Source organism: Mobula hypostoma, chromosome 3 (genome assembly GCF_963921235.1).
Source record: "Mobula hypostoma chromosome 3, sMobHyp1.1, whole genome shotgun sequence".
Taxonomy (NCBI): domain Eukaryota; kingdom Metazoa; phylum Chordata; class Chondrichthyes; order Myliobatiformes; family Myliobatidae; genus Mobula; species Mobula hypostoma.
The window spans coordinates 12,935,382-12,950,746 of NC_086099.1; the positions used below are offsets into that span (position 1 = coordinate 12,935,382).

The 15,365-nt window shown below is 42.1% G+C and overlaps 1 protein-coding gene across 4 annotated transcripts in view; it reads left to right on the forward strand.

Moving 5' to 3' along the window:
- Positions 1 to 15,365, forward strand: part of LOC134343857 (WD repeat-containing protein 7) — a 627,641-nt gene that overhangs the window by 371,219 nt on the left and 241,057 nt on the right. For all 4 annotated transcript variants that reach the window (XM_063042658.1, XM_063042659.1, XM_063042660.1 and 1 more), the window contains one exon: positions 10,899 to 11,123. In XM_063042658.1, coding sequence (XP_062898728.1) covers positions 10,899 to 11,123 — 225 coding nt within the window. The remainder of the gene's footprint in view (positions 1 to 10,898; positions 11,124 to 15,365) is intronic.

A 15,365-nucleotide genomic window follows, 5' to 3' on the forward strand; every position in this document is an offset into this window, starting at 1 on the left:
GATTTCTTCCCGAATAAAACTTTCTAAGTCTTCATGTAATCAAACCTACTTATTGGAATTAAATTATACAGGGACAGAGATATTTATTGTTTTGATGGATGTCATGTTTGTTTCAGTTTCCCATGTCTGAATGTTGCAACTCAAATTGTTAGAAGTCATGTATAGGAAAACAAAAACAATATAATTTACCAAAATACAGTAACATCTAAGTTGTACTTGATTTCTTTTGCAGAGTTAGCATCTTACACATACAATGCACATCAACTTGTTTAACAGGTCATGCAACAGATTATAAAGTCTATTATTAATTACCTATTAATCTATTTCTTCTCTAAATAATCTTGAATCATCTGAGATTTAACTTTTTGTGCATGACAGCTCTTGACCATGTTTACAAACTTGAAGTAAAAAATATTTTTTAAAAAAACTGAAATCATTAAATAAATACAAAGGAGTTATTTCTCCATTCATTTATGATGTGAACGAATACACATGGTTTTACCGTGCCCCTGCTGAACATACTGGCCATTGCCAGGGCTGAGAGCGCTGAGGTCAGGGCCTTGCCTATTGATCGGTATTCCTGCATCTCCACTCGAGCATCGGCTGCATTGGCTCTTTTCAGGCCTGCTCCAGTACATTAGAATAGAAATCCATAACCAGCCTGTGCTCATCCAAGCAGGGGAAGAAACTAAATTAAATGCTATAAAACAATCTTGGCTTGGAGTTTGCACCAATTCATCTTGATCTGAGATGTCATGCTGGCTCACTGTCCAAGTACCTGGGCTAAAGGCTGCAGCCGTACAAAATATGAGGAGCTGGGATCATTCATTTGTCAGCTAAGTAGCACAGGATCACCTAACCATTGCTTTTGCAGAGGTCAGCTGACAGGACAATCAGAGTGTGGTGGGCTGCGCTCAGTCATTCTGTAAGCGTAGGTTCTTGTATTTTTTTTTTGGCCCTACTGGCAGTGCCCACATTCATTTTAACAAGAAGTAATGGGTTGCTGAACACCGCAGGTCTATACAACAAGGTCACAGGGAAGACTATATTTCAAAAAAAAAATGGGTCATGTAATATTTTTTGTTTCACAGAACATACTTATACATTATGTGTGAATAAGGTTATCATCCATCTTATAAGGAAATTCTTAATATTAACTTAAGCTTCACTTGGTAATATTTTAAATAGTTAATTCCAGAGATACAGTAGTATGTTTATTTGCTCTGCATTTTGATTTACAGTTTCTAACTCCTATGTTCACCCAGCTTCCTTCTATGAAACAATTCTCACTGTAGAAGAATATTACCATGTGAAATTCCCCCTCCCCACCGCCACCATTAATACATACAGTACGCATCATCTAGTATTACTCACTTTTTGTACTCCACTATGCAAGAAGTCTTTGGCACATATATGTAGCTTGGGTGTGTCAGACATTTGCATTTGTCAACATGGAGCAGAGAGAGAGTTTGTAAATCTGGCATGAGCAAGGATGTTGGGAATGGCAAGGCTGGAGTGCCACAGGAGTGGTGTGGGACAGGTGGCAGAGAAAGAGTGCCAGGGGAGGGTTGGTGGGGGTGTTTGCAGTCACACCCAGAGACCCCTGGAAACATCATTTGATTCCAAAAAATTGATTTATTGATCATTACAGTACATCTTTCTGGTGTTTCCTGCTCCCACCCCTCTCCTTTCCCCTTTTTCCAACCATGATCCTGTTCTCCCTGCCCCTTCCCACTCTCAGTCCATAACAGAGACCCATAACGGAATCAGGATTATCATCAATCACCTATGTCATGAATTTGTTTTTTTTTGTGGCAGCAGTACTGTGCAATGCATAAAATTACTACAGTATTGTGCAAAAGTCTTAGACACCCTAGCTATATATATGTGCCTAAGACTTCTGCACCGTACTGTACATAAATCAGTCTATATATATAAAGCACTCGTGTATTCTGTGTATAGGATTGATTTTATATTTTATATTGATTTTATTTTTGTATCTCATTGTCTTCTGTATGCTTATTGTGTTATTTTCTACTGCATCAGATACGGAATAACAATCATTTTCTTCTACTTGTGTACTGAAGAATGACAATAAACAATCGTGAATCTTATTAACTTTTTAAACTATTTAACACTACTCTCTGAATTAGATCTTGTTCCACACAGTCCAAATAATCTCCTTTTAAAATGTCTGGCCTTAATAATTCCTTGAGACCATTTTTCTTCATAATTGCTGAATGTGCAATAATCTGGTTACCAGAACAGAGTACACTGCACAAATATACTTTGTGTATATGTACAATGGCCAATGTTTTTAAAGGCTGGAGCAGTTAAATGTTTATTTACTGATCAATGAAACCTTAAATAATAAGTTCTATCAAGTGCAAGTATTAAATTTATTATTATGAATTAAGTCCATGATGTGTCTATTACATTTTTCAAATATCTTTGGATAATAGAGTCTGGATTGGCAAATTCTATGTGTCTTTGACCTTTCAATATCTTCTGGCCTCTGGTGTCAAATTCAATTTGGAAAACGTACATAACACAAGCCTTGTGTTAGAATTAGACACTAAATTCATGAAAAAATACCTAAAGAACCTTGGAGTTTTTAAGCATTGGTGGTTCCTGCTATGAGGAAATCTGAACTATTTCATATTGCAGTAAGAGCAAGTAATGACACGCTATCTGACTGACATCTAAAAATGCATTTGGGTGAGCTGCTGACTTAATGGATCATGCTCAATAATATTGCACTTTAAAATACAATTGGCTTCCTACAACATTCAATTAAACTCAGTATCTTAGAGAAGTTAATATACTTCTAGTCTACATAATTTCACTCTATTTATATTTCACCAAGCAAGCACAGTGAAATTCAGATTTAATTAATGCGGAATTAGGATATTATTTTCATTGATACTGACTTCTGGAATGGGAATTAACAATCTTAATATGAATAATGTTTTTAAACTAATGCAAGCAAGATCATATTTGTGATGCTAGTTTATAATTGGAACTCCTCTAGGCTATCCAGAATTATTTATATCAGTTTGGTTATAGAGGAATTTTTTTAGCCAGCGGGTGGTGAATCTGTGGAATTCAGTGCCACAGACAGCTGTGGAAACAAGTCAATGTGTATATTTAAAGCGGAGGCTGATATGTACTAAATTAGTTAGGGCATCAAAGATTTGGGGAGAATGGCATTGAGAGGCAAGATATATCAGCCATAATTAAATGGCAAAGCAAACTTAATTAACCAAATTATATTTAACTTATTAATGATAATATTTTGCCATATGTTTTGTGGGTGTACCTTGGTCTGGAGGAATGTTGTTTCCTTTGGTTGTCTATATGTTCAGACAGGTGGCAATATACTTGAACTTGAATGGCCTAATGCTGCACCTATATCTTAGCCAAAGGCAGACAAAGTAGCGAAGAGCCATGTGGCACACTTGGCTATATTGGATGAGGCATTGATGGGATATGTTACAGCTGTATTAAGATTTTCATAAGACTGTACTTGGAATATTGTGTGCAGTTCTGAGGCTCTGACTATAGGAGGATGGAATGGAATCTAGGGGGCATGCAGGGCTTGAGTTATGAAGAATTACCCAATAGACTGGGACGGCTTTTCTTTGAGCAAAGGGAGCTGATGGGTGACCTTACAAAGATTAGAACATCATGAGGGACAAAAAAAAATAAGATGATTATGTAGTTCTTGATTAGTAAGCATGTCTCAGGGAGAAGGCAAGAGAAAGGGGTTGAGAGGGCTTGTAAATGTGTCGTGTTCAAATGGCAGACAGACTCAATGGGCCAAATAGCCTAATTCTCCTATGCCTTATGGTTTTTTTTATTGAGATACACACTCAGTGGCTACTTTATTAGGTACCTCCTGTATAGATTGATATCTGCATTCAGAGATGCTTTTTTGCACACTACTGTTGAAGCACGTGGTTATCTGAGTTACTGCCTTCTTTCTGTCAGCTTGAACCAGTCTGTCCACTCTCATTAACAAAGCATTTTTCCCCACAGAACTTCTGCTCACTGGCTTTTAAAAATATTTTCCCCACCATTCTCTGTAAACTGTAGCGACTCTTGTGCATGAATCCATGGAGATCAGTAGATGTTGTAAGTCTTAAGCCACCCTGTCTGGCACCAACAATCATTCTACAGTAAAAGTCCTTAGATCACATTTCTTCCCCATTCTGATGTTTGGTCTGAAAAACTGAACCTCTTGACCATGAATGCATACATTTATGTATTGAGTTGCTGCCACATGATTGGCTGAGTAGATATTTGCATTAAGGAGCAGGTGTACAAGTCAAGTCAAGTCAAGTCACTTTTTATTGTTATTTTGACCATAGCTGCTGGTACAGTACACAGTAAAAAAAAAAGAAACAATGTTTTTCAGGACCATGGTGCTACAGGAAACAATACAAAAACTACACTGAACTACGTAAAACAACACAAAAACAACACTAGATTACAGACCTACCCAGGACTGCATAAAGTGCAAACACAGTGCAGGCATTACCATAAATAATAAACAAGACAATAGGCACAGTCGAGGGCAGTAGGTTGGTGTCAGTCCAAGCTCTGGGTATTGAGGAGTCTGATGGCTTGGGGGAAGAAACTGTTACATAGTCTGGCCGTGAGAGCCCGAAAGCTTCAGTGCCTTTTGCCAGATGGCAGGAGGGAGAAGAGTTTGTAAGAGGGGTGTGTGGGGTTCTTCATGATGCTGTTTGCTTTATGGATGCAGAGCATAGTGTAATTATCTGTAATGGTGGGAAGAGAGACCCAGCTGATCTTCTCAACTGACCTCACTATCCGCTGAAGGGTCTTGCGATCCGAGATGGTGCAATTTCCGAACCAGGCAGTGAAGCAGCTGTTCAGGATGCTCTCAATACAACCTCTGTAGAATGTGGTGAGGATGGGGGCTGGGAGATGGACTTTTCTCAGCAAGTAGAGATGTTGCTGGCCTTTCTTTGCTGTGAAGCTGGTGTTGAGGGACCAGGTGAGATTCTCCACCAGGTGAACACCAAGAAATTTGGTGCTCTTAACGATCTCTACAGAGGAGTCGACAATGTTCAGCGGAGAGTGGTTGTTCCGTGTCCTCCTGAAGTCAACAACCATCTCTTTTGTTGTGTTCAAATTCAGAGTCAGGTTGTTGGCTCTGCACCAGTCCGTTAGCCGCTGCACCTCCTCTCTGTATGCTGACTCATCATTCTTGCTGATGAGACCCACCACAATTGTGTCATCGGCGAACTTGATGATGTGGTTCGAGCTGTGTGTTGCAGCACAGTCGTGGGTCAGCAGAGTGAACAGCAGTGGACTGAGCACACAGCCCTGGGGGGCCCCAGTGCTCAGTGTGATGGTGTTGGAGATGCTGCTTACAATCCGGACTGACTGAAGTCTCCCAGTCAGGAAGTCTAGGACCCAGTTGCAGAGGGAGGTGTTCAGGCCCAGTAGGCTCAGCTTTCCAATCAGTTTCTGAGGAATGATTGTGTTGAATGCTGAACTGAAGTCTATGAACAGCATTCGGAGATACGTGTCTTTTTTGTCCAGGTGGGTTAGGGCCAGGTGGAGGGTGATGGCAATGGCGTTGTCTGTTGAACGGTTGGGACAGTGCGTGAACTGCAGGGGGTTCATTGAGGGGGGCAGCAGGGACTTGATGTGCCTCATGACAAGTCTGTCGAAACATTTCATGATGGTGGATGTGAGTGCGACGGGACGGTAGTCATTGAGGCAGGACACTGAAGACTTCTTCAGCACGGGGACAATGGTGGTGGCCTTGAAGCACGTAGGAACAACGTCGCTGCTCAGGGAGATGTTGAAGATGTCAGTGAGAATCTCTGCTAGCTGGTCTGCACATCCTGTAAGCACTCTGCCAGGAATATTGTCTGGTCCAGCAGTCTTCCGTGGGTTGACCCTGTACAGGGTTCTCCTCATATCGGCCATGGTAAGACACAGAACCTGGTCGTTTGGAGGAGGGGTTGTCTTCCTCGCTGCCACGTCATTTTCAGCCTCAAAACGAGCGTAGAAGTTGTTCAACGCATCTGGGAGGGAGGCATTACCAGCATAGGCAGGTGGTGTTGTCTTGTAGTTGGTGATGTCCTGAATGCCCTTCCACATGCGCCACGTGTCACCGCTGTCCTGGAAGTGGCTGTGGATTCACTGGGCATGTGCATGCTTTGCCTCTCTGATGGCCCGGAACAGTTTGGCCCTTGCTGTTGTTAGGGCTGCCTTGTCACAATAAAGTGGCCATTTATTAGGTCAATTAGCGTATGAGCTAAATGAGCATTTGGAAATAGTCTTGTTGGTGTGTTAAAGCTTCCATTTCAAATTCTTTATAAAACACAAGGAGCAGATTAATCACTAGCAGTATGCTTTTAATAGTTCTAACTCAATTTATTGTTAACTTTAACAGAGATTGTATTATGATTATAAAGTCTGTCAAAACTTGCAGATAAAAACTCATCAATACTGAAGAAGTAGATATTTGGCGTAATTTGTAAATGTTGGCTGTATTGAAGTGAACTTGAGACAGGCAGTAATGTATGCTTGGAGTACGAATGTTGGCAGGATTAAGCAGCCTTGGCAGGTGAACGTTACAAGAATAAATAATTCCTTCACAGAGATTTCACAAATTTATATTTGCAATAGACCCTTGCAAAATGGTGAAAAATGAAACAGCATTGTGAATGTCTTTCTTTTCAATATTTTATCCCATGTCTTTCCCCACCAGCATCTTGTGATATTGGGAATGTAGTAGATTTTGGTTAATTGGGGCAGCCACTTCTTTGGGATAACTTTTAATGAACAAAAATAATTGAGAAAAACAGCCAGGATTCCCTCCATTCATTTAGGACACCATGCCACCTAATTGAGACAGGACTGTTGCTCAGCAGTTTCTAACTAGCGTCAGTCATGTGCACTTACGTGGTTGCTAGACAGTACACCTTGCTTAGAGTGAACAGATTTTAAATTGTGTGAGTTGCGTGTGTTTGTGTTCAAAAAGCAGTGATTCACTGATAGTTGGCGAGAGATAAGCAATAAGGGTAATTTAGAACTGTTTAGCTCACTGCGGTTTCAAGCATTCAGGCCTGGAGATTCAGAAACGGCCGGGAGTAAAATTAAACTATTTCACTATTTCAGTAAGTTGGGAACTTTGAAGAATTTGAAAGCAGTGACGATCATCTTGAATGTTACATGGAAATTAACATTTGGAGAATGCAGTAGTCAAAACCATTGTATTAAGGCAGTCCGTTATCTGCACTAGGTGGCTGTGCTGGCTTTGTTCATTTACAGTCAATCAAAAGAACATGACAGCATATACTGGATTAATTCCACTGTCGGTAATTATTGGGAACTAATCACAGTTTTATAATACTATAGTAGTATTGGTAGGGTTTTCATTTGCTCTGTATTTCATTCAAATAGGTAATCTGTTACTTAGTTAAATGGTAGCCTGTCTTTTTTATACCTTTTCACCTATATCCATGAAACTATGGCTAATTGAGGCAGCTGCTTAATTGGTCCAAAATGTACTGGTCCCAATGTGTCCCAATTAACTGGAATCCACTGTATTTGTAGTCATCCTTCAACTCTCTAGTTCCAATCTTCCCCAACACCCCATCTATTCTGTGAACACTCATATATTCTGTAATGCACAAAGAATTAAACTTGGGAGATCCAAAACTAAACCATGTGTTTGTGCGATGAAGTATTGATGAACCCAGGATGCGCTGGAGGCAGCTTATGTGGAAGCGCTCCAAGGACTTGATGTGACGGCTTCACAGCTATAAAGGAGGGTGGTGACACAGATCGCTTGGTAAATGGCAACCTTTGTGGAGGAATGAAGGCTCCTGTTCTGAAAGACTCTACGCCGAAGTCTCCCAAAGGCATCTGATGCCTGTTTAATGCGGCTCTGGATGTCGTTGTCAATGCCGCTATCCTCAGAGAGAATGCTCCCCAGATATTTGAAAGATGGCACTGCTGACAGCTTTTCATCACCAAAGGTGAAGGCGGGTAGAGTGGGTGGGATACTGGTACTCCATTGGCAAACCACTTCTGTCTTGGTGGTATTGACAATCAGCCCCATCCTGCTGTACGCTCTCACCACCACAGCAAGGACAGTCTGAAGATCCTCTGGAGTATGGGCCACAAGAGCACAGTCGTCTGCATACTGCAGCTCCAGGACCCACTCTCTATGGAGTTTGGTGGTTGCGTGGAACCTCCTGATATCAAAGATTCCAGCGTATCCTGGGAATTACCCGGCGTGAGCAGGTGCCTCACACTGAAATACTTGTAAAGACCAACTGCAGGAGTATTGAGGCCATGATCATCCAGCGTCAGCTGCAGTGGCTGGGGCATGTGATAAGGATGCCCCCATGTCGGCTACTCTGCAGAGTGTTATACGGCCAGCTACATCATGGTCGATGCTCAGCTGGAAGGCTGAAGAAGTGCTATAAGGATCAGATGAAGAATGCTTTAAGGAAGTGCAAGATCAGACCCAAAGACCTGGAGGAGGTTGCTGCTGACCGTACCACTTGGCGACAGCTGTGTAGGGACGGGGTTTGTATTCTGGAGATGGAAAGAACAACCAGAAGACAGCAGAAGAGAGCCAGGAGAAATGCAGCCATGGTTGCCACCATTACCACAAATACATGTCCCACCTGCATTAGAGCTTGTGGGTCCAGGATAGGACTGCATAGTCATCAAAGATCTCACCATTAAAGGAGTGGACGTCGTCATTGGATTTCGATGGACAACTGAAGAAGAAGATTGATGAATTTCTACAAAATTTGTATTAAAAATTCAATTGAGACATGTAGTTTCCAAGCAGGTTAATATTCAGGATTCCACTCATTTCTCTTTTCATGCTTAGGCAAGGTATTTGGTGTTGCCGTTTTTAACCCTTCACCATTGTGAAGCAGATTAGAACATTTAGACAGCAGGGAATTAGAGGTTCTTGAGAACAGGATCTGACCACCAAATAAAGTGTAAGCAGGTAGAAAGAAATCCTGCTCTCTAAGCCTTTGATATCCTGACAAATAGAGTGCAGTCAGTAAGGATAGACAGCAATACCACCACTATAATCATTCTAAATACTGGTGCTCCATGAAGTTATGTTCTGGGCCACCTCCTCTACTCCTTGTACACTAATGACTGTGTGGCTAGATTCTGCTCTAATTCCATCTTCATGGAATGAAGAGGATACACATGATACCACCACAGTGAGTGTATCTCAAATAATGAAGAGCTGAAGTACAGGAAGTGGTGGTGGTAGTGGTAGTAGTAGTAGTAGTAGTCATACTTTATTGATCCCGGGGGAAATTGGTTTTCGTTACAGTTGCAATAAATAATAATAGAACCATAAATAGTTAAATAGTAATATGTAAATTATGTCAGTAAATTATGAAGTAAGTCCAGGACCAGCCGATTGGCTCAGGGAGGAGTTGTAACGTTTGATGGCCACTGGCAGGAATGACTTCCTATGACGCTCTGTGCTGCATCTCGGTGGAATGAGTCTCTGGCTGAATGTACTCCTGTGCCCACCCAGTACATTATGTAGTGGATGGGAGACATTGACCAAGATGGCATGCAACTTAGACAGCATCCTCTTTTCAGACACCACCGTGAGAGAGTCCAGTTCCATCCCCACAACATCACTGGCCTTACGAATGAATTTGTTGATTCTCTTGGTGTCTGCTACCCTCAACTTGCTGCCCCAGCACACAACAGCAAACATGATAGCACTGGCCACCACAGACTCGTAGAACATCCTCAACATCGTCTGGTAGATGTTAAAGGACCTCAGTCTCCTCAGGAAATAGAGACGGCTCTGACCCTTCTTGTAGACAGCCTCAGTGTTCTTTGACCAGTCCAGTTTATTGTCAATTCGTATCCCCAGGTATTTGTAATCCTCCACCATGTCCACACTGACCCCTGGATGGAAACAGGGGTCACCGGTACCTTAGCTCCCCTCAGGTCTACCACCAGCTCCTTCGTCTTTTTCACATTAAGCTGCAGATTATTCTGCTCACACCATGTGACAATGTTTCCTCCATAGCCCTGTACTCAGCCTCATCTCCCTTGCTGATGTGGGATGGTGGGGTGGTGCCCAATGCTCCTGTACACATCAATAGTGCTGAAGTTGAGAGCTTCAAGTTCCTGGGAGTGAACATCACCAATAGCCTTTCAGGATGCAGCCACATAGACGCCATGGCCAAGAAAGTTACCCAACACCTCTGCTTCCCAGGAGCCTAAAGAACTTTAGCACATCCCCATCAATCCTTTCCAATTTTTATTGATGTACCACAGAACGCATTCTACCTGGATGCATCATAGCTTGGTATGGCAACATATGACCACAAGAAATTGCAGAGAGTTGTGGACACAGCTCAGCACATCATGGAAACTAGCCTCCCCTTCGTGGACTTTGTCTATATCTCTTACTGCCTCAGTAAAGCAGTCAAAATAACCAAAGACCTCATCTACCCTAGACACTCCCCTCTCACACTGGGTAGAAGATACAAACACCTGAAAGCATGGTCCACCTAGCTCAACAACAGATACTATTATAAGACTATCACATGGTTCCCTACTGCAATAAAGTGGACCGTTGCCCTGCATTGCACTTTCCCTCCAGCCGTTGTACTTACTAACTCAAATCCTCAGCACCTCTAAGGTTATCGGAATTTTATGTGGACAAGGACTGACAAACAACCAATGTGCAAAAGAAGACAAATAGTGCAAATAAAAGAATAAATAAATAATACTGAGAACTTCAGCTGTAAAGTCCATGAGAGTCAGACAGATTTTGTAGATTTCATTTTGGGATAAATGGCACATGGTTTATTAATATATATCTCTTTTGGCTTGTATTTCAGGCTCTTTGCCTGGTCTTCTTGCGCACATGAAGAAATCATCCTCTTCCTTTGAGGAAAGGCGCAAACAGGCCACAGCCATTGTCCTCCTGGGTGTAATTGGAGCAGAATTTGGTGCTGAGATCGAACCACCAAAATTGCCAACTAGGCCACGTAACACCAGTCAAGTTCCAGAGGGGTTTGGATTGACCAGCGGAGGTTCCAATTATTCTCTAGCAAGACACACCTGTAAGTACTTGGCTTTCATGCAAGTCTTTTCACTGGGGGTTCACCAATTTTATATTGCTGGTCCAACAGGGACAGGTACACAATCTATTTTAGTTACACAACTGCTTTTAAGTTTTGCATGTCAGATGGTTGCATTATTATGTTACGGATGAAGACTATTTCTAGTTCCTTGAAAATTGCTTTTCGGCTCTCTAAATGTTTTGCTGATTCATGAGTCTACTGCAAGGCAGAATTTCAGAATTAGCTTTATTATTACTGACATATGTTAGGAAATCTGTTTTGTGGCAGCAATACAGTGCAATTATTATAAATTATAATAAGAATATATTAAAATACAGTGCAAAAAGAGAGTAAAACAGTGAGGTCGTGGTCCATGGACCGTTCAGAAACATGATGGCACAGGGAAGAAGCTATTCCTGAAATGGTGAGTGCGCATCTTTAAAATCAAGGGCATGCACTGAAGCTGCATACTGTAAAGCTATCTGTGTACAGAATTGTTAAATCATTCTGACATAAAATGAGGACGTTTGGCCATCCAAGCAAATACCGACCCTCTGCAAGAGCAGCTGTAGTATATGGTGACGTACAGTATCTGTACTTCGATAATAAATTTACTTTGTGCTTTGGTCAGTCTCAATTGCTTAATTTTTTCCTCTGGCCTTGCAATGTTTTCTCTCCCAAGTATCCATGGAATTACTGTCTGAAAGTTGAACCTGCAGTCACCTTTCAAGATTTATTCTAGAAAATTACTAGCTGCCTATTTTCCCCTTATATCATCCCTGGTTTTTATGCCTATTACTATCAATTTGTGTCTTCTGGTTTTCTACCTCCCTGCCAGTGCGAGTAGTTTATCAGCTTTTAGTGATTTTCAATCAGTCTATAAAATCATCTCAACCTTGTCTTCCTTAAAGAGAAGAATCCCATTTTTATCCAATTTATCCATGTAAATAGACCATAAGACATCAGAATCAGGACATTCAGCCCACCGAGACTGCTCTGCAATGCCATCATGACTGATTTATTATCCCTCTTAATCCCATTCTCCTGCCTTCTCCCTGTAACCTTTGATACCCTGTCAACCTAAATGTAGTCCAAACTAGAGAGTCAATCTACTAAATCTTTTTCATGGTTTACCCATCCTTCCTGAAGTGTGGGGACCAGAATATTATTAGATATCAAACCAATATGTATGTTCGTCCATCGTCGACGTTGATGAGGACCTCGACACCATTATGATGGTGTCGAGACTAGCGCGTGATTTGGATTTAAGTGAGGGAGAGTTGCGCAGCGTCAGCCTCACTCTCTCTTCCCAATTCCCATCTGGGTCCAGTGGCAAGACAGAGTCGAGATGGCTGGAGATGGGACTAGGCGCAGTGGATGACCAGGATGTCTTCTGTGTCTTATCCTGCCCTCGACGTTCCATGACACTTGCAGAGACTGCCTTCTTGACCGTTGGACCTTCCATTGTTCTCGTCCACTCAATCCGCCAGAGTTTGTCTTCACATGCTAGGATAGACAACTCCCCATCTCACCGAGGGTTTGAGACCCGTCGGCTACCCTCACCTGGTTTAGCCGGCTTGTCGAAGTCGTTGCCCGGGGTGTGGCCGCTGTCGCATGCAAACAGCTACGGGGAGCCACAGGTGAGAGCTGAGTGTCAGGTGGGGACCAAAGATGGACTAACCGCCTTGAAAAGGACGCGACATGTTCCCCCACCAGAGGTGCTACCCCTCCCTGACACTCCATACACTCCAAAATCAAACCAATATGGCATGTATTTAAATCACAAACAAAAGAAAATCTGCTGATGCTGGAAATCCAAGCAACACACACAAAATGCTGGAGGAACTCAGCAGGCTTGATGAAGGTGCTTGACCTGAAATGTCAACTATTCTCTTTTCCTTAGATGCTGGCTGGCTTTCTCAGTTCCTCCAGCACTTTGTGTATGTGGCATGTATTCAAAAACTCTTTGTTTTGTTGAAATGCAGTAATCATATACAGACTCTTGTTTCTACTCACTTTCTCAGTCTGTCTTCAAATCTTTGTGCTCAGGTAATCCCAGGACACTAGGTTTACTTTCAGAATTGTATTTTCTTTATTCTGTTCCTTGCACAATTGTTGGGAGTTAAATTTCACTTGACTTGTGCCCAGCCATCCTGCCAGCCAGTATTGAAAGACCTACCTAGATAGAGTGGATGTGGAGAGAATGTTTCGTAGACTCCCCGACTATACGAAACCTAGAGGGATGTCCATTTAGAACAGAGATGAGGATGAATTTCTTTTCTCAGAGGGGAGTGAAACTGTGGAATTACTTGCCAGAGACGACAGTGGAGCCCAAGTCATTGAGTATACGTAAAGCAGAGGCTGATAGGTTCCTGATTAGCAAGGGCATAGAAGGTTATGGGGAGAAGCAGAAGAATAGGGTTGAGAGGCATAATAAATCAGCCATGATAGAATGGTGGAGTAAACTCGATGGGCCAAATGGCCTAATTCTGCTCCTATGTCTTAAACCATAAGGCCATAATATGAAGTAATTTAAATTAACCTTTCATAATGTAATTTAAAATCAGTCTACATAAGACCATAAGACATAGGAGCAGAATTAGGCCATTTGGCCTTTCGAGTCTGCTCCACCATTTCATCATGGCTGGTCCATTTTCCTCTCTGCCCCAGTACCCTGCCTTTTACTCAGATCCCTTCATGCCCTGACTAATCAAGTATCTATCAAATATACCCAATGACTTGGCTTCCACAGCCCTCAGTGGCAACAAATTACACAGAAATTCCTCTTGATTTCCATTCTAAATGGATGTCCCTCTATTCTGAGGCTGTGTCCTAGGCTGTGTCCAGACAAGAGGACTCCCCCACCAGTGGAAACCTCCTCAATGCATCCACTCTATCGAGGCCTTTCAACATTTGATGTTTCAATGAGATTTCCCTGATTCTTCTGAATTCCAGCGAGTACAGGCCCAAAGCCATCAAATGCTCCTCATAAAGCCTTTCAATCCCGGAATCATTTTCATGAACCCCCTTTGAACCCTCTCCAATATCAGCACATCCTTTCTCAGATAAAGGGCCCAGAACTGCTCTCAATACTCCAAGTGAGACTCCAGCTGTGCCTTATATAGCCTCAACATTACATGCTCACTTATGGTCGTATCTATTGTTCTGAAGCTACCACTATGCTCCTTATTATTTTAGATCATGTGCAAGTTTTGATATCTTATGAGAACATGATCTCCCATGTGCTGGGCTCTGGACCTGTCACTGCCAGAGCTCCGAAGGATGAAGGGGTATCTGATTGTAACGAACTGGATACTGGATAATGTCTAGAGGTCAACATCATGGTGCAGTGTCTTCCACTGGGCTCAGTTCTTAGTCACATTCATTAGTCACACTCAGCACACAAAGAAATCCAACTCAATTTATCTGTTGTTTTTCATTTAACCTGTGAATTTGCCTGTTGGCTCAGAGGTTTCTATTCAGTTATGTTAATACATGAAATTTAATTTGAAAGACTAGCACATTACCTGTAATTAAGGTACAAAGATAAAGACAGTGACTCAGCATACCCAAGCCTGATGTGACCAAGAATATTGGTCATATTGGTCACTGTCCTCTCCTGTCAGATTCCTCCTTCTTCACCCCTTCACCTCTTCCACCTACCACCTTCCAGCTTCTTACTTCATCCCTCCTCCTCCATCCACCCACCTTCCCCCTCACCTGGTTTTACCTATCACTTGCCAGCTCGTAGTCCTTCCTCTCCCCACCTTCTTACTTTGGCTTTTTCCCCTTTCTTTCCAGTCCTAGTGAAGGTCCTTGGGCTGAAACATTGATGGTTTATTCTCCTGTACAGATGCTGCCTGACCTGCTGAGTTCCTCCAACATTTTGTGTGTGTTGCTCTGGATCTCAACATGATCTCTTGAGTTTATGTAGAGCAATCTACTTCACCCCACCAGAATGTTAAGAACAATTGTTTGTCTCGGCTCATTAACTGAGATACCATTGCCAAAGTAATATATTCTGATATTATGATTACTGCTTGCAAAGTGCTCGATTGGACATTTAGTGATCCTGCTGAAGCTTCCCAGCTTTTCTGAAGATCGCTATTGTTAAATCCCAATGTGGTATTTGCTTTGAAGACCGTCTAACATGGCAAAGCAGCAGTAATAGAAGATGAACACTCTAAATTTGTATACTATATTCTGAATCTGCTCCGGGCTTTGTGTCGGAGGACACTTTCA